This window comes from Gopherus flavomarginatus, chromosome 7 (assembly GCF_025201925.1).
Source record: "Gopherus flavomarginatus isolate rGopFla2 chromosome 7, rGopFla2.mat.asm, whole genome shotgun sequence".
Classification (NCBI taxonomy): Eukaryota; Metazoa; Chordata; order Testudines; family Testudinidae; genus Gopherus; species Gopherus flavomarginatus.
In genome coordinates this window covers 53217305-53240974 of record NC_066623.1, presented here as the reverse complement: position 1 = coordinate 53240974, position 23670 = coordinate 53217305, and the positions used below count along the sequence as shown (strand labels likewise).

Below are 23670 nucleotides of genomic sequence, written 5' to 3'. Positions count from 1 at the left end.
ATTTTAAAAGGTTCCTAACTCAGTCAAAGCAAAACTGATTTTCACCACAGCATTCAAAAGTCACATCTCCTGAGTGAGAACTATTTTCAAGCCAAAATTTAATTCAACACCTTAGTTGCAGACTAGTTTTTAAAAAATGACAATTTCCTCACTTCTAATTCTCTGAATCTTTTGGTCAAGCTTTCCAAGAACATTTACTGTAGGCAGAGAAAACACATCCACGCATGGAAAAATTCAGCCCCCAAAAGGTAAAAGTTTTAGAAAGCTACCACAAACTGAAAAAAGGGGGTTAGAATAGAAAATGTTATGGAACCTTAACCAAAGACAGTTCTCACCTTTGTAACGGTTGTTCTTCGAGATGTGTTGCTCATATCCATTCCAGTTAGGTGTGCGCGCTGCGCGTGCACGTTTGTTGGAAGACTTTTACCCTAGCAACTCCGGTGGGTCGGCAGGTCGCCCCCTGGAGTGGCGCCGCTATATACCCCTGCCGGCCCGTCCACTCCTCAGTTCCTTCTTGCCAACTACTCCGACAGTGGGGAAGGAGAGCGGGTGTGGAATGGATATGAGCAACACATCTCGAAGAACAACAGTTACAAAGGTGAGTAACCGTCTTTTCTTCTTCAAGTGATTGCTCATATCCATTCCAGTTAGGTGATTCCCAAGCCTTACCTAGGCGGTGGGGTTGGAGAGAGATGTCGCAGAGTGCAACATGGGGGAGCCGAAGGCTGCGTCATCCTTAGATTGCTAAACCAGGGCGTAGAGGGAAGAAAAGATATGGACAGAAGACCAGGTTGCTGCCCGATATATTTCCTGAATGGGCACGTGAGCCAGAAAAGCAGCCAATGAGGCTTGAGCCCTGGTGGAGTGCGCAGTCACGTGGCCCGGGGGGGCGTGCGCCAATTCATAACAGGCGCGGATGCAGGACATTACCCACGAGGAAATCCTCTGGGAGGAGACGGGTAACCCCTTGACACGTTCCGCCACCGCAATAAAGAGTTGGGGCGGGTTGCGGAATGGCTTAGTTCTCTCTATGTAAAAGGCGAGCGCCCTACAGACGTCCAGTGAGTGTAGCTGCTGCTCCCTGCGAGACGAATGGGGTTTTGAAAAGAAGACAGGTAGGAAGATCTCCTGGTTAACATGGAAAACCGATACCACCTTGGGGAGGAAGGCTGGGTGCAGTCTCAGCTGCACCTTGTCTCTATGGAACACGGTATACGGGGGATCTACCGTGAGGGCCCGAAGCTCCAAGACCCTTCTCGCTGATGTGATGGCCACCAGGAAAGCGGTCTTCCATGAGAGGTAGAGAAGGGAGCAAGTCGCTAATGGTTCAAATGGAGGGGATATGAGCCGGGTCAGAACCAGGTTAAGGTCCCAGGTAGGGGCAGGGCAGCGAACCTGGGGGTAGAGGCGCTCCAAGCCCTTAAGGAATCTAGTCACCATAGGGTGAGAGAACACTAAGCGGCCATCCCCGCCTGGGTGAAAGGTGGAGATGGCTGCCAGGTGAACCCGGAGAGATGATATCGCCAGGCCCTGTTGCTTGAGAGACCAGATGTAGTCCAAGATTTGAGCAATGGAGACCTCGGTGGGAACGAAATTCCGTTCCGCACACCAGCAGGTGAAGCGTTTCCATTTGGCTGAATATGTCGCTCTAGTGGAAGGCTTCCTGCTGCCCAGGAGCACCTGCCGCACTGGGATAGAGCAACGGAGCTCAGACCGGGTCAGCCACTCAGGAGCCATGCCGTGAGGTGGAGCGATCGAAGGTCCGGGTGACGGAGCTTGCCGTGGTTCTGAGTGATCAGGTCCACATGAAGGGGCAGCGGGACAGGGTCGGCTATGGAAAGGTCTAGCAGCATGGAGTACCAGTGCTGCCGAGGCCACGCTGGAGCTATCATGATCAAGCGGGCCCTGTCTCTGCGCACCTTCAATAGGACCTTGCGGACAAGTGGAAATGGTGGAAAGACATACAGCAGGTGCGTCGTCCACGGAACAAGGAAAGCGTCCGCCACCGAACCCGGTGAGAGGCCTTGGAAGGAACAGAACATCTGGCATTTCCTGTTCCCGTGGGATGCGAAGAGGCCCATTTGGGGAAACCCCCACCTCCGGAAGAGTGAAAGAGCAATGTCCGGGCAAAGGGACCATTCGTGGGATAGGAAGGACCTGCTGAGACGATCCGCCAGGGTGTTCCAGACCCCCGGGAGAAAGGACGCGATGAGGTGAATAGAATGGGCTATACCGAAGTCCCAGAGCTGTAAGGTCTCTCAACACATGGGGGAGCATCTCGTGCCGCCCTGCTTGTTTATATAATACATGGTCGTCGTGTTGTCGGTGAACACCGAGACAACTGCCCTGCAGATGGTGACGGAACGCCTGACAAGCAAGGCGGACCGCTCTCAACTCCTGGACGCTGATGTGGAGGGCTAGTTCGCGAGGTGACCACAGGCCTTGGGTTTGCAGGAGCCCGAGGTGAGCCCGGCAACCCAGGGAGGAGGCATCTGTTGTCAGGGACACCGAGGGTTGGGGTGGATGGAACGGGAGCCCTGCACACACCACGGAAGGGTCCAGCCACCACTGGAGGGAGTCCAAGACGCCTTGTGGAATTGTGACAATCATGTCGATTGGATCTCTGGCCGGACGGTACTGGGCGTTGAGCCAGGCCTGGAGGGGTCTTAGGCGGAGCCTTGCATAGTTCGTTACGAACTTGCAGGCCATGTGGCCCAGGAGGGTAAGGCAGGTGCGCACCGAGGTTAGGGGCACTGTTTGCAGTCTCCGTATGATGGCTGCCAAAGTTTGGAACCTCGAGGGAGGCAGAGAGGCTGTGGCAAGGGTGGAGTCCAGGGTGGCGCCGATAAACTCTATCTGCTGTGTGGGGATCAGTGATTATTTCTCCACATTGATCAGTAGACCTAGGCTTACGAACAGGTTCGTGACCATGCGGATGTGCTTGAGGACTTGCGCCTCGGAAGTCCCCCGGATAAGCCAGTCGTCCAGGTAGGGAAATACGTGTAATACGACTGCGGCGAAGGTGGGCGACGACTACAGCCATACACTTGGTGAACACTCTTGGGGCTGTAGATAGGCTGAACGGGAGGACCGCGAATTGGAAATGTTGACGGTTGACCACAAACCGGAGGAACCTCCCTGTGGGGTGGGAAGATGGCTATATGGAAGTAGGCATCTTGCATGTCGAGGGCGGCGTACCAGTCTCCAGGATCCAGGGATGGGATAATGGTCCCCAGGGATACCATACGGAACTTCAACTTTAGTAGGTATCTTTTGAGTTCCCTCAGATCGAGAATAGGTCTGAGACCTCCCTTGGCCTTGGGTATTAGAAAGCATCGGGAATAAAACCCCTTGCTCTGCTTGAACTCGGGAACCTCCTCTATGGCTCCTTTGGCAAGGAGCGCTCGCACCTCCTGTAGGAGGAGTTGCTCGTGAGAGGGGTCCCTGAAGAGGGACAAGGGAGGAGGGTGGGAAGGAGGATTTAAAGCAAATTGCAGGTGGTATCCAGATTCCACCATGCGTAAGACCCAGCGGTCCGATGTTAGCTGGGACCATGCAGGGAGGAAAAGGGAAAGACTGTTGGAAAAAGGAGGGGATGGATCCATCAACGAAACTGGTACAACGCCCTCGGGCACACCTTCAAAAGGAAGGTTTGGGACCGGAAGAAGGCTTGGAGGGGTTCTGGTTCTGGCCCCCTTGGTTGCCGGATTGTCTGCAGCGACCATTCCTGCTTCGCCGCCTGGTGAAGTCCTGCCTCTGCCAGGGTTGGGGTAAGGGCCGGCGTTGCTTCTGTGACCGGAAGGGTCTGCGCTGGGTAACAGGTGTATGCATCCCCAAGGAGCACATAATGACCCTATTGTCTTGTAGCCTAGGGTCAGTTTTGTCAGAGAACAGGCCTTGGCCCTCGAATGGGAGGTCTTGGATGGTATACTGGAGTTCCGGGGGGAGGCTAGAGACCTGCAACCATGAGATACGGTGCATAGTAACGCCAGATGCCAGAGTATGCGCAGCTGAGTCCGCGGCATCTAGGGCAGCCTGCAGGGAAGTTCTCGTGACCTTCTTGCCCTCATCAAGGATCGCGGAGAACTCCTGACATGCGTCCTGAGGGAGCAGCTCCTTAAATTTGTCCGCTGCGGCCCAGGTGTTATAACTGTAGCGGCTAAGGAGGGCCTGCTGATTAGAGACGCGGAGCTGGAAGGCCCCCGCAGAGTAGACTTTGCAGCCGAGTAAGTCCATGCGTCTCGCCTCCTTGGATTTTGGGACCGGGGCCTGCTGACCATGTCGCTCCCTCTCGTTCACAGATTGGACGACGAGGGAACAAGGGGAAGGGTGGACATACAAGTATTCATACCTCTTTGAGGGGACCATATATTTACATTCCACTCCTCGCGCAGCGGGGGGAACAGAAGCCGGAGACTGCCAGATGGTAGTGGCATTGGCTTGGATGGTTTTAATAAACGGAAGGGCCACCCACGTGGAGGCATCTGCTGACAATATGTCCACCACTGGATCTTGTATCTCCGAGACCTCCTCGGCCTGCAGGTTCATGTTCTGTGCAACACGCCTGAGGAGGTCCTGGGAAGCCCTAAGGTCAAGCGGAGGCGGGCTGGTAGATGATGTCCCAGCCACAGCCTTGTCCGGAGTCGATGACGAGGAGAGACCTGGGAGGAGTGGGTCTGCGGAGGGCTCTGCCTGAAGGACTGCATCCGACTCCGCAGGGGGTTCAGGGTCTTGAGGCTGGGATAATCTTTCCTCCGCGGTAGGAGGAGGAGGACGGGAAATCGTGGCCTCAGGAACCCTGTGCTCCGAGACATTGGAGCGTGAGGGACCCGGCTGAAGGCCTTGGGCTTGATGGTACGCCCAAGGTGTCCAGAACCCCCACTGCTGCGGTCCATGCTCTTGAGGCTGGGGTTCGTGGAACAATGTGGTAGGGACATCTGTGTCCAGGGCATATAGGCTATCCACCTGGGAGGACACAGACGGCTGGCGAGACGGCCGGGGGGGGGGGGGGGGCGCGGAATGAGGTTGGTACGGACCCCTTGCCCCCGTTGGTGGAGACCTTCTCGGTGCCGGAGACCGGTACCGGGAGTCATAACGGTGCCGAGATAGTGACCGGGACCTGCCACCAGCTAGGTGCCGGGAGGTCGACCGGGATCGGGAACGCCGACAGTGCGAGTGGCTGCGGGAGTCTCGGTGCCGGTAGTGATGGCTAGAACCGGAACGGTGCCGAGAGTACCGGGAGGTGGATCTGCGCCGCGAGTACGACCAGTACCGCCATGGCGAGCGGTGCCGGGACTGCGAGCGGTGCCTCGATCGAGATCTTCCATGGGACCTGGAGCGGTGCCGGGACCTAGGTGGAGATCGGTGCCAGCCCGTCGACTCCAGGGACGGAGGTCTCATGGCTGCCAGTTTGCCTCTAGATTGAAGAACCCGCAGCGGTGGTGCCGGGGGTTGAGGCAGAGCAGACTCGGTCATCGCGATCAGGTCCCTGGCCGACGAGAATGTCTCTGGCGTAGATGGGACCGTCAGCTCTACCACAGGTCTCACCGGGGAGCTCACCAAGACCGGACTCGACGGACCTCTCGGGCCAGGAGTCGACGGTATTACTGGCGTCGGGGCCGCGGCAGGAGTCAGTGCCGGACGGTCCGCACGAGTCTGCTTCGCAGGAGTAGAAGCCGCTGATGTTCTTCTGTCGGGACCCGGCGCCGGGGAAGGCCAGTGCCGAGGCGTCTTCGCGGTGCCGGCGTGGTCTGGTGCCGCCGCGGTGTAGGCACTCGGTGCCGAGGAAGGAGGGTTAAGAGCTGCCTCCATGAGGAGAGTCTTCAACCGATGGTCTCTCTCAGATATGCGCGATTCCCTGTCTTTGAGGCTGGGGTTCGTGGAACAATGTGGTAGGGACATCTGTGTCCGGGGCATATAGGCTATCCACCTGGGAGGACACAGACGGCTGGCGAGACGGCCGGGGGGGGCCGAATGAGGTTGGTACGGGCCCCTTGCCCCCGTTGGTGGAGACATGCGGCACTTCTCAGATATGCGCGATTCCCCAAGGCACGTTAGGCAGGCGTCGTGGGGATCACTCGTGGGCATCGGTTTTTTGCAGGCCGAGCATGGCTTGAATCACGGCGACCCGGGCATGAGCCCGGGCACGGGGAAGGGCTAGAGCCCAAACCTGCTAAACTATATACAATAATTAATTGACACTATGAACTAAATACTCTATACACTAACGATAACTATATACAACAAGTGAACAAGGAGAAGCTAGGTAGGTGGAGGACAGCTATGCCGCGCTCCACAGTTCCAACGACCGACATGGCCGTAAGAAGGAACTGAGGGGCGGACGGGCCGGCAGAGGTATATATCAGGCGCCATAGCTGCGCCACTCCAGGGGGCGACCTGCCGACCCACCGGAGTTGCTAGGGTAAAAATCTTCCGACGAACGTGCACACGCGGCGCGCACATCTAACTGGAATGGATATGAGCAATCACTCGAAGAAGAACGTAAGTGGTTTCTGCTCCCAAAAAGCCCCCTGAAATGTATGTGAAGTTATCTGATGTGGTTTACATCTATAGATTTTATTAACTAGTGGTGCACAACAGTTAAAAGATTTGATTTCAAGCAGTACCAACTTTATTAAGAGATTTGCCAATAAGAATTTTAACTCATTTAACCCAATTTTTTTTAATTCTAAAATACAAATTCTTTTCCATATTTCATTTCAGTAAGCATGTGTAATTAATGCTCATGAGATTGCTGGACAGGCAGCACAGCCCTAGAGAATTAAGTGGCTCAAGAGTTATTAAGTAGCAAGAGATTCTTCACATTGCTTCTGAACCTTGATTTGAAGGAACCAGCCGTAACAGGGAAAGGATACTTCATTCTGTCCTAGATTTCTCTGTTGAGAACAAGGTTTAAGATTAGTGCTAACTGCGGCAATGGTTTTTGAGATGCGTATACTTGCATGTTTTTGTACCAGTGACCTAGACCTAAAAAGGTTCTACATTGTAACCAACCACCAATTCCTTGAGGCGTTCAGAACCCCTTTAAAATACCACCTGAACCAGCTTTACAAAAAACAGGGAAATGCTAAGTAATACATGAAACTCAAAGGTATAAAATAGTTTGTTTGTAAAGACAAAAGCCAACACATCTTTCAAGATGCAGCAGCAGTCTAAAGACAAAATCCCTTCCAATGCAAAGAGATAGAGGATACTAAGAACGTATAGCAAGTGCTTACAATAAACAGGTTTTTAGTTGGCTCATCATGTTGTGAAATGTTCCTGATCATCTTCATCAACAATGGATCCTTGAACTTCAGAGCTCTCTTCATTAACAGCTTCAATCCGTTTCCTAAAGAGAAAATGGTACGTGGCAAATCTCCCAGATCATATTAAAGCTAGAATCAATTCTTTTATTTAAAAAAAAAAAAAAGAATTTTTTTCTTATTAACAAGGATTAAAGGACAAAGGGAAATAATCCAGACAAAGCAGAAGCTATTTTGTTCTTTCAGGCCATAATTAGAGGGACAAATTTCACCTGAATAAACTCCAAGATGAAATATAAAACAAATATATAATATTCAATATCTCAATATTGAATATTAGGACTCACCACCATAACAGAAAACTGAATTAAATAGTTCAGTTATCAACTATAACTCTAATAGAAGCAACCCATCTGCTAAGCCTCTTCTCCTACCACTACTATGACTACCCCAATACTATGTAGCCATCCCAAACTCGTGCTCTTAATTTTTATGTCAAATTCTCAAACTATGCCTGTCCATTTTAATATTGGTAGTTTGAGGAGATATGAGTCTGGATAGGTTTCTTGCAAAGGTATTTTAAATAGAGGTACTCATATATGACAGCCACTTTGCCCTGGGGAGCTGGCAAAGGCTATAAACCAAAGTACTGTTAGTACATGTCTAGGGAGTAAACAAGCCCTTACCATACTTTGGACACTACAGGAATAACAGTGCTTTCACCAGACTCAATCATTTGATATTGTGGGCCAAATCAGTGTCTTACTGATGTGATTCTTCGGGACAACCTTGCCTGTCTGATATTAATAATTACTTTATTTTTATACGGACTATTTTTCTGTGACAAAGCACCAACAAAGGAAGCAGCCCTCAGGCTAGTCAAAATATAAATAGCCCTACTGAGAATATAGCAAAGGGTTAGGTCTGATTCGCTGAGCAAATCAGCAGTGAAAGACGATTATGCAGCAGCAGAAATCCTGTTTTCATAAAAAACATCCCCAGTCAGAAAGAGAAAATGTGATGCATACACAAAGTTGTGTCTAAGTTAGTGAAAAACTAAGTTTTCCATAGCTATAACTCTGAAAGGAAATGTTATAAAAATGGCATTATTGTACTGCTTGGTTATCTTCTACTGATTCCAGACCAAACAGGCTTAGTTTGCAAATAAAAAAAAGTTGTTCTGTAACTGTGAGCCCTGCCAATTTGGTCTGGGTTCTGAGTGTCAAACTGGGTTCTTTCCTTCTCATGTATACTCATCACTAAAAAATATCCTGCAAACTAAATTATTCCCTCAGTGACACTTGTGCAAGTCCACAGTCTTCTCTGTGCGGTTTGCACATGTATAACTGATTGGAATTTAGTAAAAATAGAGTTGTTGATGCCAGGGCCGGTGCAAGGAAGTTTCGCGCCCTAGGCGAAACTTCCACCTTGCACCCCCCACCCAGCTAACCCTGCCCCCCTCACAGCAGCTAACTCAGCCTCCCACCTGGGGAGACCCCCCGCAGCAGCTACCCCCCCCCCGACAGCTAACCCCTCTTCCCCCTGTCCCCCCACGGCAACTAACCCTGCCCAGGGAGACTCCCCTTGTCCTCCCACGGCAGCTAACCCTGCCTAGGGAGACTTTCCCCCCTTCTTCCCCCCGCCATGGCAGCTAACCCTGCCTGGGGAGCCCACCCCAGCTCACCTCGGCTCCGCCTCCTCCACTGAGCACGCCGGCACTGCTCTAATTCTCCTCCTCGCCCAGGCTTGCAGCGCTGATTGGAGGAGACTTAGAGCTGGGCTGTGTGCTCAGCAGAGGAGGCAGAGTGGAGGTAAGCTGGGGAGGGGAGCTGTTCCCCCGTGCGCCTCTCCCCCCTCGTTACTGCGGGTAGCCTCCCCATGCGCCCCCCCACCCAGCTCACCTCCACTCCACCTCCTCGCCTGAGGGGACTTTTAGGCGCCCCCAACCACTAGGCGCCCTATGAGGCCGCCTAGTTTGCCTAAATGGTTGCACCGGCCCTGGTTGATGCACAAAAAGGAATGAATCCAGTACACTCTATTTTAGAGGATTAAAAAGCAAGTAAAAATTATGCTTGATGCAGAAATCACTGGGTAAATTCTATGGCTCGTGCTATGCAGGGGACCAGAATAAATAATTATTCCTTCTGACCTTAAAATCAATGAAGCAGTTGCCACTGAAGTTAGTAGCTAGGATTCAGAATACATACATGGAGCAAAATGGTTGATTGAAAATGTTCCAGTTTTACTGTGTCATTTCAGAGAAGAACTGCACTTTAAAGTTGTGAATCAGCACAGGGAGTTCAGGAAAAGAGAGAGCAGTTTAGGAGCAATCGCGTGAAAAGTAAGCCTGTTCATACTACGCAGCTTGTAAAAATCAGCTTTGAGGGACATAATCGTAAAAAAGATCAAACTGTATCTTTCCATTAAAAGACATAAAAGAGGCTCTGTGTTACTTATTTATGTCAGGAAACAGAACCCCAGTTGCCTGTAGGAAGATTTTGGATTGAACTCCATAAAGGGTTACATTCATCCCACATAGTAAGGGTCAGGATAAGCATAAAGTTTTCAATATGCTAGTCATCATTGATTTCATGGAACTGTTCACCACAGAATTGGAGATACTATGACTCAACAGGGGGATGAGTGACATTAGGAGTTGACCCAACTGTGCACATACACAAATGTTTATTACATATGTGGTCTGAATGTTTTTCTGCAGTCATTAGTTGTATTACTATTACATTTGCCAACAGGGTGCTAGGCACTGACCCAAAGATATGTTATGAAGCTTCAGCACACTTACCTTCACAGATAAGCTGCACATTTCTCTTGTTAGCGGCAAGGTTAATGCAGAAGGAAATGAGCTCCAGATCAATGCGTTCATCAGGGCACTCAAAGAGCATCTTCATTAACTACCAACACACATGAGTCATTAAACTTTCCAAAGCATGAGAAAAAACCAGAGCAATATTCTCAAGTCAACTATGCTAAACTGAATACTTTTCATATTCAGGATCTCTACAGTTGCTGCCAACTTGTAATGGTGATTAATTTGGAAGGACTAACGTTTGATTATTTGTGGACAGCCAGAGTTACTAACAGTTAAGAATTGCAATCACTTGCCACCTTTTCTAAAATAAACTGAGTTTGATAAATAAAATCCGGTGATAGAGAGATAATGTATTGATTGTGAATGGTTAAATTCCTGTGAACAGTTTAAAATCTTGAGTACTAAATTATTCATCCCATGAAAACCAGAATATTTCTGTTTGCTTAATGGAATAAAGCACTACGAATGGTTGTTTCACTGTATAATAATTCTACTCTTGCTATTTTGAGCTGGCTAAGCCTACTCCGCTGCCTATATCTAAACTTACTCTGATCTATCTATCTACCATAATGTGTCCTTCCCATCATCTGTCTAAGCAAACCTACTATCCACTGTACTCATTGCAACTGCCATATACTGCAGTACTGAGCCAGTGTCTACTTTACTACTGCCCCACTCCTTCAGTAGAGGAAAAAGGACACCTGGAGTAAAATACACATTTCCCACAGTCTGCTCTAACTGCTGTGGTGCATGTTAGGGACTTCGCTGATGATGCTACAAAGAACCAACAGCTAGCTGCCATTCCATATAATTTGTTCCTATATATTCACTGGTCTGTCACAGCTTACAATCCTAATTTTGTCCATTTTAAGTCTGCCTAAATTTTTTACAAATACCAAATCCAATATATAAACAGCGTGCAAACATCACTCTATTTCTCAGTCTTCACTTTTCACACCATGCTGTAGATTTGGTTCAGTTACTGACTCACAAGGTAGACCATCTCTACTGCAGCACCAACCCCAATTCTGTAGTGCATCAGTCTCCCATGTAAGCACTCACAAAGCCAGACTACTTAGCTTGCAAAACCCATCAGAATCACAAGGCAAGGTAGCATGGGTACAAGGCTGGGTAAAACAAATGCACTTGAAAAGAGGACAGATACAGGGGCAGTAGAGATAATGAGTAGAGATATCCGTTTTCAGCAGGCGTAGGGACATGGAGAAAGAACTGAACTGTTAACAGTCAAGTAACAGTCAAAGTAGTTGCACTCTTGCCCCCTAGTGGTAACACTTTGGAATGATTAAGTACAAGATAGACTCAGAATATCAGGGTTGGGAGGGTCCTCAGGAGATCATCTAGTCCAACCCCCTGCTCAAAGCAGGACCCATCCCCAAACAAATTTTTACCCCAGTTCCCTAAATGGCCCCCTCAAGGATTGAACTCACAACCCTGGGTTTAGCAAGCCAATGCTCAAACCACTGAGCTATCAGAGTGGGTATCTATCCAAAATATATATTCAGAGAAAGGACAAATTAGGAAATATCAGTACTGCAGGTAAATCCTCCACAGACAATCTGTTGGAAGGAGTTATCTGGCAATAGATAAATACACAATCAAGTTGTCATTCCAAAGAGACTGCCAAATTAATAAACACACATTTAGGTCACAATAGTGATTACTGTGCGCTCATTGTAAGAGTTGTCGATTAATTACAGTTAAATCATGCGATTAACAAAAAATTAATTGTGATTAATTGCACTGTTAAACAATAGAATGCCAAGTGAAATTTATCAGTAGAGGAAAATCATCTATGTGGATGTCTTTCTACATTTTCAAATATATGGATTTCAATTATAACACAGAATATATATATTTATCTTTTAGGGCTTTCACAAGGAGATGTAAAAGTCATTGCTGATTTCCTCCTTTTCCTAAGTAAAGGTTAATCAGCCCTGATACTCACATATTACAAACATGAATTAACCAGCAAAGTCCTAAAGAAATTTCAGCAAGTAGGGGATGCAACCTTTCAGAAATTATCCTCTAGAACTCTCATTTTAAAATCCCTTCCAATTATTTATATATATTTTAAAACTGAAACATTCTATGCTTACTGAATGCAAAAATCTATGGAAAATAAATGTTGAACGTAGTGGGGTCAAATTGTCATTACTGAGCTACTTCTCTCTAAAAATAAATAAATATACTCCAATTTCAATCAAACCAGTTCAAATTTTAAAATAATACTTTTTGTATGAACTCCACGTTTCCCATTATGTCTTCATTTAATTTGATTGCTCCTCGTGCCACTTCAAAAGGGAGCATAATTGCTGCCAAATAGGAAATATTAAAATTAAATTTGTTCTGCTTTTACCATGTCCATTGTCATCTTTTACTGATTTAACAGGAAGGCAGTAAAAAGGCTGCAGCATGTGCAATGAAGAGGCAGTAGTGTTCAATCAGACAAGTCCCATATTGAGTATCAGATACCACAGACCCAGGACTGAAATCACTGTGTCTAGACTCTCTGGCACCTGACTTCACTTATTTACCAGTGACCAGAGGCCAACCCCCACAGCTCTCTGTTCACATATACCTCTGTCCAACCCCCTCCTCAACCCCAATTCAAACATCTTTGAATGATTATGCCAGAACTGCATGCCTCAGGAATCTCTTTTGACTGGTTACTCCCTAACTCTGCTGTTTGAAGTGATGCTCTGGTTTCTGAACTTCAGCAGATAATGGTGGACAGGAGCAAAGGGCGCTGTCAAGAGAGGACGTTTACCAGCATTAAACTAAAAAGAAGCTTATAGATCAAAGACGAGCAAAGCAGGACAACTGTGGTGGAAAACATGTGGGGAGCTGAGGAGATCCTTGTACACCGCTCAGTGGTAAAATATTAAATATCACCATAACATCACTGCCTAATCATGCTCTTTGATTGGCCAGGCTATTACCAATATATGGTTTTATAAGCATCTGGATGGCATTTGCACCTATTTAAACAAAACACTCATTGCTAAGGTCTAAACAAGAATGAACTGTTAATACTCACTTTTAAGTGGTACTAGAATAATGCCCATTAACTCCTGAAATCCAGAAGGATGCTTACCTGGGAGAATTCAGCCCCTTTCAGATAATTTAAAATGTTCAAAGGAAAGACATAGGCAAACAGACCCAATGGACCTGCAGACTGCAAATATGACAGAACCAATTTCCAACCCTTTGTACAGATAGGATGCAGTGGCAGTTCTGCAGAGGTGACACTCACCATGCAATGGGGCGGGATAGGGTTGTTGTGCCTTATTTTGGTCACATTCACTAGCCTCTCCTATCCCGTCCCAATGGGTCAGTAGAGGAAAACCTTCTATGAAGGAGAATTCAACTAACTCATCAGCCAACTTGTGCTGCAATCTAGAGCTTGACTGGGGTGAAAGGGAGCGGATTTTTCAGTGAATGGGGGACTGACTACATGGGAAGGAGAAGTGCACTCCACCACCTGAGATGTGCACCAATAGCCCACCTGTACACATCTCGATGTGGCCTATTGCTAATTGAGTATGGTTGGCTCCTTCATTTTACATTAAAACAGAGTTAAAAACAATCTGGAGGAGTGGTAGAGTGACCAGATGTCCTGATTTTACAGGACAATCCTGATATGTGGGGCTTTTTCATATACAGGCACCTATTACCCCTCACCCCCATCCCAATTTTTCACACTATCTATTCACTCGGGGGGGGGGCATTTTGAGGGGCAAAGAGGGGAGGGGGTTACTTCAAAATGTTCATTTCTCCCCTCTTGTCCCAACCTCTCTTCCTTACAATTAGCTCTTCACACCAGCTGCAGGTGTACAGATGTTTGGCACAAAGGACCAACTGGCAAATCACAGCGTGGTTTTGGATGAACAGGGTCTTCATTTATAGAATTAATATAATTCATTATAGGATTTAATGAGCACAGTAACTGTTCATCATGGTCACAGATAGCCTTAAAGTTTTGCTAGGCTTTATGAGCCAGATATAAAGAACAATTAAATTAATGGGAGTCTATTTACTACAATGGGCTTTGGAACAAGAGTTACAAGCACAACTTTGAGCAGCCAATGCCTATCAGAACAAGCATGTTAGTTAAATGTTATTGAAATTTCCATGGTTCTTTATATTTGGCACTAGGGGCTTTTAAACCATGCCCATATTTCCCAAAATCACACAATAACTGAGCCCTAAAGTGCAAAACAATGCCTCAATTCAAAAGTAGTGGGTTCTCTGCATCATTTGGGCTTCCTAGAATACAACTTCATCCTGTGGCAAACACAATCTACAGGATGTTTACAAGAGTATTTTGCAACATACACTTGCTATTCCCATCAGATCCTCCTTCCTCCCCCATGACTTGGAAGAACATTACAACTTTTACCATGACAAGAAATGTTCTGAAAACTTTCCATGGCAACCTCCCATAATGGATACACTTGATGTTAAAAAGATGTTTGGCAGGAAAGAGAACAGAGTGGTGCAATTCTTAAAAAAGCAACCAGAGAGCTTTTTACACTTATGAGATGGAGACTCTATCCTCAACTCTAACCTTAAATCAGTACCCTGAGAAACTGACTCATATAGCTGTTTAAAAGCACCAGATCTTTTTTTTTCAAATGAAATTTTGTTTATTTAGTCCCTACAGACAGTGAGAGGCACCAAACAATCCTTAATCTAGAAGGTAGGTAAAAGGTATTTCCTTCCCAACTACACAGTTTTCGTGTGTCCTTTATTTAGTGGGACTGTAGTCAGAGCAGAGATAGTCCATACAGTGATGTAACATTTGCTTGGCTGGTTTCCAGCTTATACTCTGTAACATTGCAGACAATGACGTTCTGGTACTTAAAATGGGATTGGAAAGGAGTATCTTTTGAAACTGCAAAAAGCAAAGCTCTCCAGGACATATACAGTAATTACATAGGGAACCAACTGTCATCTCCCTTTAGTATGGCTAATCTTCTAGAGGTATTTTCTGGTTGCTTATGCCCTTGGCAATAAGCTGATGTGCCTTATTTGCCAGCAGCACTGACAGACAAAGTCTATTCCTTCTTAGAAGGTCTACTTAAAGGTAGCCTGAATGGCTAAGCTGCCTTATTAATAGAGGCTCAGTTATTTGACTGGGAAGAAACATGGTTGTTCCCATTATCACCTGAGGGTGTCACTGTGACCTCTGCTACCAGGAAGGCGACAAAAAGCATGTTAGTGGTAGAATGTGTTTAGAAGGAAAACACATACCTGTGGTATACAGTCTGTGTACGCAAACATCGATTTAAAGCGGTCGTCCATGCTTATGTGATACAGAACACACATTGCTACCTGTCTGTAGCTTTCATTTGCTAGGGAGAATAAAAAACACAATATGAATTTGTGTGTTAACTAAAAACCCCAACACTGTAGTTACTGTGCATTCCTATTTCTCCACTAGAGTCTAATTCTTGAATTAAGATTACTATGATAACAATTTTTAAATTCTCTCTTGCTTTAAAAAGATTATTTTTTATTAAAATGTGTGACACACATTAGTATTAGCGGAAGATGCTGGACTGACAGCCCCTGAGGACTAGTTGTCTATTTATCCACCGATCATACACAGCACAGTGGCAGTGCCAACTTCCTGCACAATGTTATTGGGGAATGTACGTTCATCCCTACTATGCAGGGATCCACCTTCTATGAAAGGGGAGTTCAGTCTCAATGGCCCATACAAACCTTCTCTCTGCCAAGAATATCAGCAAAGGAACAAATTAAGGCCAACTAGGCTGTTGATGTGGATGCAAGCTCTAAGAACTAAATTTTTCCACATAGATAACACTATAAGAGAGTTTTCTATCAGCGCTGGAAACAAAAGAATGTAACAGATGAACAACTGCAGTAAAACTAGTTATATAAAGGTAAGATACCCTGGTGTTCCAGTGTCATTTAAGCATTTGTGAGGTGCAGGAAGGCAACTGAACACAGGTTAGATAAACAACACAAAAGCTGCATAGAACACATTTTAAAGAAAAGAAAATTGAGTGTTTTTGGATTGACAGGTGAGACATTTTTGGAGATCACCCAGACCAATGAGGGGTTCTGTCACCGCCCGCCTTGTAGCTTTAACTGCCTTAATGCTGTGCTGCTATGGCTGAGAGCTCTGACACCAGTAGCCAGCCAGCGTACAAGCATAAAGGTTTCACCCTGGCTTGCACCAGCCTAGCTACTCCTTGCAGGGTCACCTCAACCTCCCCTTTAGTTCCCGAGTCTCCCCAAGTTCTGAACTACCAGACACTTGGACAGTTCCCATCTGATTCATCACCCCTGAAGAGGTGAAACCAGCTCCCGGTCATCAGTTCACTTTGGGGGACACACTCTAGATGGTTTGCACACCAGTGATAGCCTTCACTTCAAACCCCTTGCCTTTTAACAAGGTTTGCAGGGTTTTTTTTCCCTTTCTTCAAGACTATATTAATTCATGGTTACAAAGTGCAAGGGAAATTCCTTAGGAGCTCAAGACAAGGATTTTATTTTCAGTTTCAATGACTTTCCATGTTGCAATCCATGACTGGAGTTCCCTGGGTTGTAGGTCGCTTGGTGGTTGGAGTTAGTTTTGTATAAAACAACTATCCCGGGAGGTGCCCCTCCCTGCCTGATTGCTTCCCCACACAGCTGTGAGATGATGCAGCTGGTGCACCCATGTTGCAATTACAATGTTGTACACACATATACATGCATACGTTCATAACCATAACCTGTACGCAGCTCTCTTAGTGACCATCAAGTTCAGAACATTACAAGCTTTCCTAAAAGACTTTACTTGACATATCTTTATACACAAACAACATTGTATACAACCCATTGATTCAGCTGCTTATTCTTTGGGGTTCAGACTCTCCTTTCTTCCCTTGGACTGTCTGGACCCTGATTGTCACAATGGGATATATACTTTATTAAGTGTAGTATTGGTGATACGTGGGATTAGTGAATGTATCTGAAAACTCCTATGGATTGAATCAGGATATATAGCAGCCACCATTATGAAGTCAACATTTGCCTGCAATTACCACACAAGGTTATTTGAAATGCCACAATTCCTCCTATATTTAGAACAGGAAATAGAAGTAGTGCCTATGCGATAGCTTGGCAACGTGTTGATACTTTAAGACAACTATCATAGTTAAACTCCTCCCACTCAGTGTCATTATGAGGGACCTAGGTCTCCTTTATAACATCAGAATTTTGTGCCTCTGCTTAATGATTTGTCCTAAAGCAGCACATACATTTGCCATCACTTTTAAGATTGATTTACAAAAACATGAAACTCTGTCAGTGGTTGCTTTAAGAAACTCACCATCTGCCAAGAGACGCTGTGTTCTTTCCTCTGCTAAGCACAAAGGGAAATTGATCCCTCAGATACCACTGGGAGATAATTTAGCAACACCTGTCTTACCTTGCAACTTCTGGTCCACTTTAGAAACAGTACTTTTCTATAGTAACTGGGGAAAGAATCATGCCTAGCTTTGGAAATAATTCTGACTAATGCTAAGATAACACAATGAATATGTTGCAGTTGCGAAGATGTAACCTATGCCATTTTTAAGCAAACATGGCAATTACTTTTTGCCCATTTTTTATTTTTCTCTAGTAGAGACAATACATACCTCACCAACCCGTTTCCATGGAGTGAAATTATAAAGCCAACTACAATATGAAAGGTGCAGAGCCATACAGCTACAGGCTTTAAAAAGAGTGAGTCATGCCATCAAGACTCAGCTTAGGAGTCGGATGTTTGACTTGTGTCTTGCTGGCCAACACAGGAACCTCCAAGAGAAGCAGAGGAGGATGGATCCTCTAAACAACAGTAACAAAATAACAAACTAGACTAAAATTGGACCAGATTCTCAGCTGATGGAAACAGACATTGCTCCAAAGTCAGTCACTCAATGGGACCTATACTGGTTACACCAGCTGAGGATCTGGCACAATTATGTTTAACAAACACAACAAAGCTTTCAATTCTTGTAAAAAACCTTTACATCTAGTAATCAAAATTATTAGCTGGAACAAACAGCCAGTTAAATCTTTCCTTTGAATCTCAAGCGCTATTAAGATAGTTGCAGCTTATTCTAGACCAGTGGTTTTCAACTGGCGGTCTGAAGACTATGTCTAAGGGGTCCACAAAAGGTTGTCAGTACCACAGAACAGTGGTTTTCAACTTGTGGTCTGCAGATCAGAGGGTCCAAAGACTATGTCTAAGATTTCCAAAGGGGTCCGTACCTCCATTTGAAATTTTTTAGGCGTCCACAAATGAAAATAGGTTGAAAAAAATCACTGTTCTAGACAACAGAATATAGAGGTCTTGTATTCTTTCACTCCCTTTCCCAACTGCTGTTAAAGAGCCAGTAGAATGTGGAGGCAAAGGATTTCTTGTGACTCTCAACACAGCCAGATTTACACAAACAAGCATCTGTGGTGCAGAGAGGTTTCATACCATGTCTATAGAGCACCTCAAGCAACATGTTGAATGATATTTCCAACCTGTCCAAAAATTCAAAATGGATCCAGCTATTCAACTTAAGTAGAAAATGTCTAAGGTGCTACAGAAATGCCTATTGCACTCGGTACAGAAAAGTTCAAAAGACGCATGGAGGTGGCAGCACTACACAAATGCAAGAAGCATGAAATTAACAATGGCTGAAGAAAAAGGAGAATTAAGGAGGAACCAATGCAACAAAACAAAGTTTACGGAATCCAGAATTCCAGGCTTATTAAGTATCTAGACATGGGGGAGGGAGGCAGAAACCAAAAACTAACCACGACCATCTTACATTCTATGGCTACTTCAGCACTCTGCACTCACCAGTATCAGGAATTATCTTGGGGTTGGAAAGGAAGGTTTTTGGGAGCAGGACTTACCGTCTTTCTAATACTTTAATCCTTTGTATTTTCTTAATGCAAAAACCCTCATACATCATTACTGTTGCATGGTTAAACCTTCACTCTGTCCCTCTTATGCACATCCATTTCAATACAATCTTTGATGATTACGTACAAATTCTCAAATACTGGAATATAATGGGATATGATTTTTTTCTACATCCTTATGTACAGTATGTAACCATGTCATTAAAGACTATTATAATACACATGCACAAAGGGCTGAAACTACAGTTTCCTGTTGAACTTTAGCTTTGTTGTCTTCTAGCTTTTGAGTTCTTAATGGTGCAACTGTAGTTCTGTGTGACCATAATTTTTTGCATTTAATTTACCAGGGTCTCTTAATTTTCTTTTATTTACCTATATTTGTAAAGAAGGAACAGAAAAAAAATGAAGGAAAGAATTTCAGTCTCCACAGCTTCAAAGCTCTGCTGGTTTGCCAAAAGTTTCCCAGAGGTCCATCACAAACACTCTGAGTGCAGCTCAGTAGGAAGAAACAGAATGAATTGACCACCTTACCACTGACCACTATTGGTTCTCAGGCAAAACAGCAGCAGGTCAAGAATCAAAGGGTTGAATGCTGCAGGAAAGAGGCTGAGAAAGAATGTTTTGCCTGGGGAGGTCATCCATCAACACAGCTGGCACAGTCTCAATACCACACTGTGATCCAATGCTTTATTAGGTGGGTTCTGTGACGCTGGCAAACCAGTTCAGGTTAGGATCAGCAGGACAAGTAACATGGGTATGAACCTTAAAGGCTTGAGAAGAGGCATTGCAATTGTAATCAGGACAATTCACTTGTGTGTGGGTATCAAAGAGATGTTAAAAGGGATTAATAGACTAGGCCAATTCATTTGTGTTGAAAAGAAATCAAGGAAGATGCTATGTTTATGTTTATCTATATCTTGTAATTCTAATTACTTTTACATTAAATATGTATCTATACTCAATTATTATGTCAAAGGCCTGTATTTAGTACTTGGTTGTATATTCACAAGATGTGTATATATTGCATGAATCAAATGAATATTACCTATATTGGCTTCAACTTATCTATCCCCGTTACAATGAATAACCGGGAATTGCCTTGTGTAAATCAGTGTAGCTGGATTACCTGTGTATGCATAGGAAGTAGAATGTTACTCTAAGGGTGGGTTATTATGGGCTTAACAAAGAGGAATCTTTGGGCATGTGCTGTGCTTGAAACACTTGGCAGCCTGTTTCAACTATAAAAGAAAAACCTTGGGCACGATCCTGCCATCTCTGATCTGCTGCACTTTAAATAGGGAAAGTTTGAACCACTGGACGGAGATCCCCAGGTAATTACTTGGGATGCCCCGAAAGATTCATGGAAATAATCTAACAGACTCTACATCTAAGCCACCATTTGGGCTCTAATCTTTTGGATGTACCAGAGAGATTTATTGCAGACTAGCGAAGTTAACATCACTGCTGTCATCCTGATCTACAGACTCTGAAATTGACTGATGTATATGATTCACTTTTCTTTTTTTATTAATAAATCTTTAGTTAATTTACTAAAGATAGGGTGAGATCCTGAAGTATATTTTGATCTGAGTTACGTGGCCAGGTCCTTGGAGTTGGAAGAACCTAACATGATTTTTGGATCATTTATCACAGAAGTCCAGTTTTTCTGGGTGGAAAACCAGGGATGGATTGCCAAACGGGAGACACTTTGTGACTCCATGTTAAAATGGTGTAGCAATACAGGAATACTCATTTGTTGCTGGTTTTATTAAATCTAATTGTAGAATATACTACCAGCATGGGTGTATCTGCCCTATTTTCTGTCCGTCTGTCCTAAGTTTGGCATTCTCAGCTGTGATCTACTCGAGGCCATCCAATTGTGGCCACTATGGCAGCATGTGGCCACCAGGGGCTTTTCTTGCGGCCACAGCCTCCTGGGCTGTGATTTGGGGGGGAGGGGGAAGAGGGGGAGAGTGGTAAAGTAGGGGCCCCTCCCTGTTGCTCCTGGATGTACCGCCTTGGTGTTGGTTGCTGGGGCTGCCAGTACGGGTTGGACCCTGGCCCCCTCCAGAGACACCTGTGACACAATGCTGGAAGAGCAGGCAGCCAGTGAGTTCCTCACCTTCCCAGGGCCAGTGAGGCTCAGGCTTTGGGCTTCAGCCCTGCGGAGGCAGGCAGGCTCTGGCCATGGGACTTCAGGCTCCAGTCCTGGGCTCCGGCTGTGGGGCAGCAGGCCCCAGGCTTCAGTTGCACAGCTTCTGGCTCCATCTCCAGGCCCCACCCCCTGTCCCTGGGGCTTTGGAATCTGGACACAGGCCTTCAGGCTCCAGCCCACAAGTATTTTAGGAAAAAATATGAGCACGATCATCAGCAAGAGTTGGTGGCTGCACTGAGGCCACCAAAAAATTTGTCCTGAGAACCCCTGTTCTAGGCAACATGATGACAGGCTCAATCAACATACTGGCAAATATTGGAGACAACCTTTAGCTAGCTTTTTTTCCAGTGTCATTCAGGGAAAGGAGATTCAACACATCAACAGTTTGCAAGTTCAACAACATCAACACTCAGTTTTTGAGTATTTAGCCAGACTACTGAGTTTAAGGTAGGTGGCATAATACTCTTCAAAGGAAGTGTTGATAAAGTGACAAGCCAGGTGCCATTATTGCTCAAAAGGACTTTAACACCCTAAAATGGATATGCATAGTTACAAGAACAGAAGAAGCCATCTAGTCTGACCTCCTGTATGACCCAGGCCAGACAATTTCCCTCAACTAATTCCTGTTTGAAGTGTCTCTGAGGAAAAGAAAAAGAAAAAGGAAAAAAACAACAACGTTGATTTAAAAATCGCCAGTGAGTGATGGAGAATCCACCACAACCATCGTTAAATTATTTCTATGGTTGATTACCCTCACTGTTAAAAACGTACACCTTATTTACAAATCAAATTTGTCTAGCTTCAGCTTCCAGCCATCGGATCTTGTTATTCTTTTGTCCACTAGATTGAAGAGTCAATTATCAAATTTTTCCCCATGAAAGTATTTATAGACTGTGCCCCTTAACCTTTTGTTAAGCTAAACAGACTGAGTGCCTTGAATCTATCGCTAAAAGGCTTGTTTTCCAATCCTTTAATCATTCTTGCATGAGTGACTGACCATTGTTTAACAGATTAATCAGAAGATACACATCTTGTGTTTTGTTCTAGTTTGAACATTGCTGAATGAAGCAGTGAGTCGATCATATTTATCTGGAGATTCTGTTGAAGACCGACCCAGTCTCGACCCTCTCACTTTGAGCCAGGGTAAAGAACAGCTCTCTTCCTAGATGCAGAAGCCTTAAAGGAACAGGATGGAGTTACAGGATGCTATTTTTGATCACAACCCAGGGCCACACATGCAAAAGCAGGCACTGCAAAAGGACTTCCTTATGACTTATTCAGTAGGCATCAATTATTTCTCTAACTAGGAAAAGTAAGAAGAATCTCTGCCAACTGTTCGCATATAAAAAGTCACCAATGTTTTGGGGATGTGCCAAAGCTGTGCCCTGCAAAGACTGGCAGTATTGAGAATCAGGCACTTAATGACTGAAAGTGGACTAGCCAAATTGCCTAAAGCAGTCAAGGCACCCATGGAAAAATAATGGCCTAGTCATTATGGATTCCTTTGGTATTTATGGTAATAAACATGAATCATGATGAACTCATTGGATATTAAATGTGGAGGTCATAAGTACTTTGATAGGATTTCCACAAGAATTTAACAGTAATTAACCCAAATCATTATTTGAAAGTATTATTGAATTATGCTTAGTACTTGTACAACCATTCCAGAGAAATTGGTCATTCCCAGCTGAGGGCAGTTAATGCCTTAACAAACCGGTCATTAACTGCCATAACTGATTTTGTGGGAATTACTGCTGTTATAAAATACACTCAACAGTTTATAGGAACACTACTTTTTTTTTTCTTTTTTCTTTTTTCTTTTTTTTTAAATTTGCAGCTGTACTTCAGCTGGAGCAGCTGGGATGGAAAAATATCAGGTCCCTTGGGCTGTTTTCACAACTAGTTTTCTGCAAATTAGAGGGGTGGATTCTGAGTTCCAAATGGTTTCAGATTTTCAGTCTTTGAATGTTAACAAGGCATGTGCTCGTAACTATGACCAAAGCCTGAATTCTTTACTCAGGTCTTACTAAGACCACATACCCCTAGGCTTCAGTGGCAATTATGCATATGTAAGGACCGACGAAAAACTATGCAATAATTTTCAGGATCTGACTTTGTATTTTGGACAAGTTTGTGATTTTAAGGACTTGTCTATGTGGTGAGATAGTGTGTGGCAAGCAAGGGTGTGAATCTACAGCACTTTAGCTAGTCATACAGACCACCTGCAGTGCGCCACAAGTACCATGGTCCACTCTGACGTTCTCCCATTTGAAAGTGACTTTTGAAACAGTCCGAGGGGACTACAGAACTTCTAGCGCGCTGTAGAGTCACACCCTGGCTTGCTAAGCATTAACTCGCTTTGTAGACAAGCCCTAACACTAACATTCCCTATTAGTCCCGCAATCAAGAAAAAAAGCACTAGTTCAGGACAGGTCTGGACATTTGAATTTCAAGAGCAGAACCAGCCCTGAACAATG

At 45.1% G+C, this 23670-nt stretch overlaps 1 protein-coding gene across 6 annotated transcripts in view; it reads right to left on the bottom strand.

Moving 5' to 3' along the window:
* The window catches only part of KIFAP3 (kinesin associated protein 3), a 174970-nt gene that overhangs the window by 85547 nt on the left and 65753 nt on the right, over positions 1-23670 (bottom strand). For all 6 annotated transcript variants that reach the window (XR_007775618.1, XM_050963132.1, XM_050963134.1 and 3 more), the window contains 3 exons: positions 15370-15470; positions 10069-10177; positions 7239-7351 (listed from right to left, as the gene is read on the bottom strand). Coding sequence is in view for 5 of the 6 variants with exons in the window: in XM_050963132.1 (XP_050819089.1) it covers positions 7239-7351; positions 10069-10177; positions 15370-15470 (323 nt within the window). In the remaining variant the exon portion in view is untranslated. The remainder of the gene's footprint in view (positions 1-7238; positions 7352-10068; positions 10178-15369; positions 15471-23670) is intronic.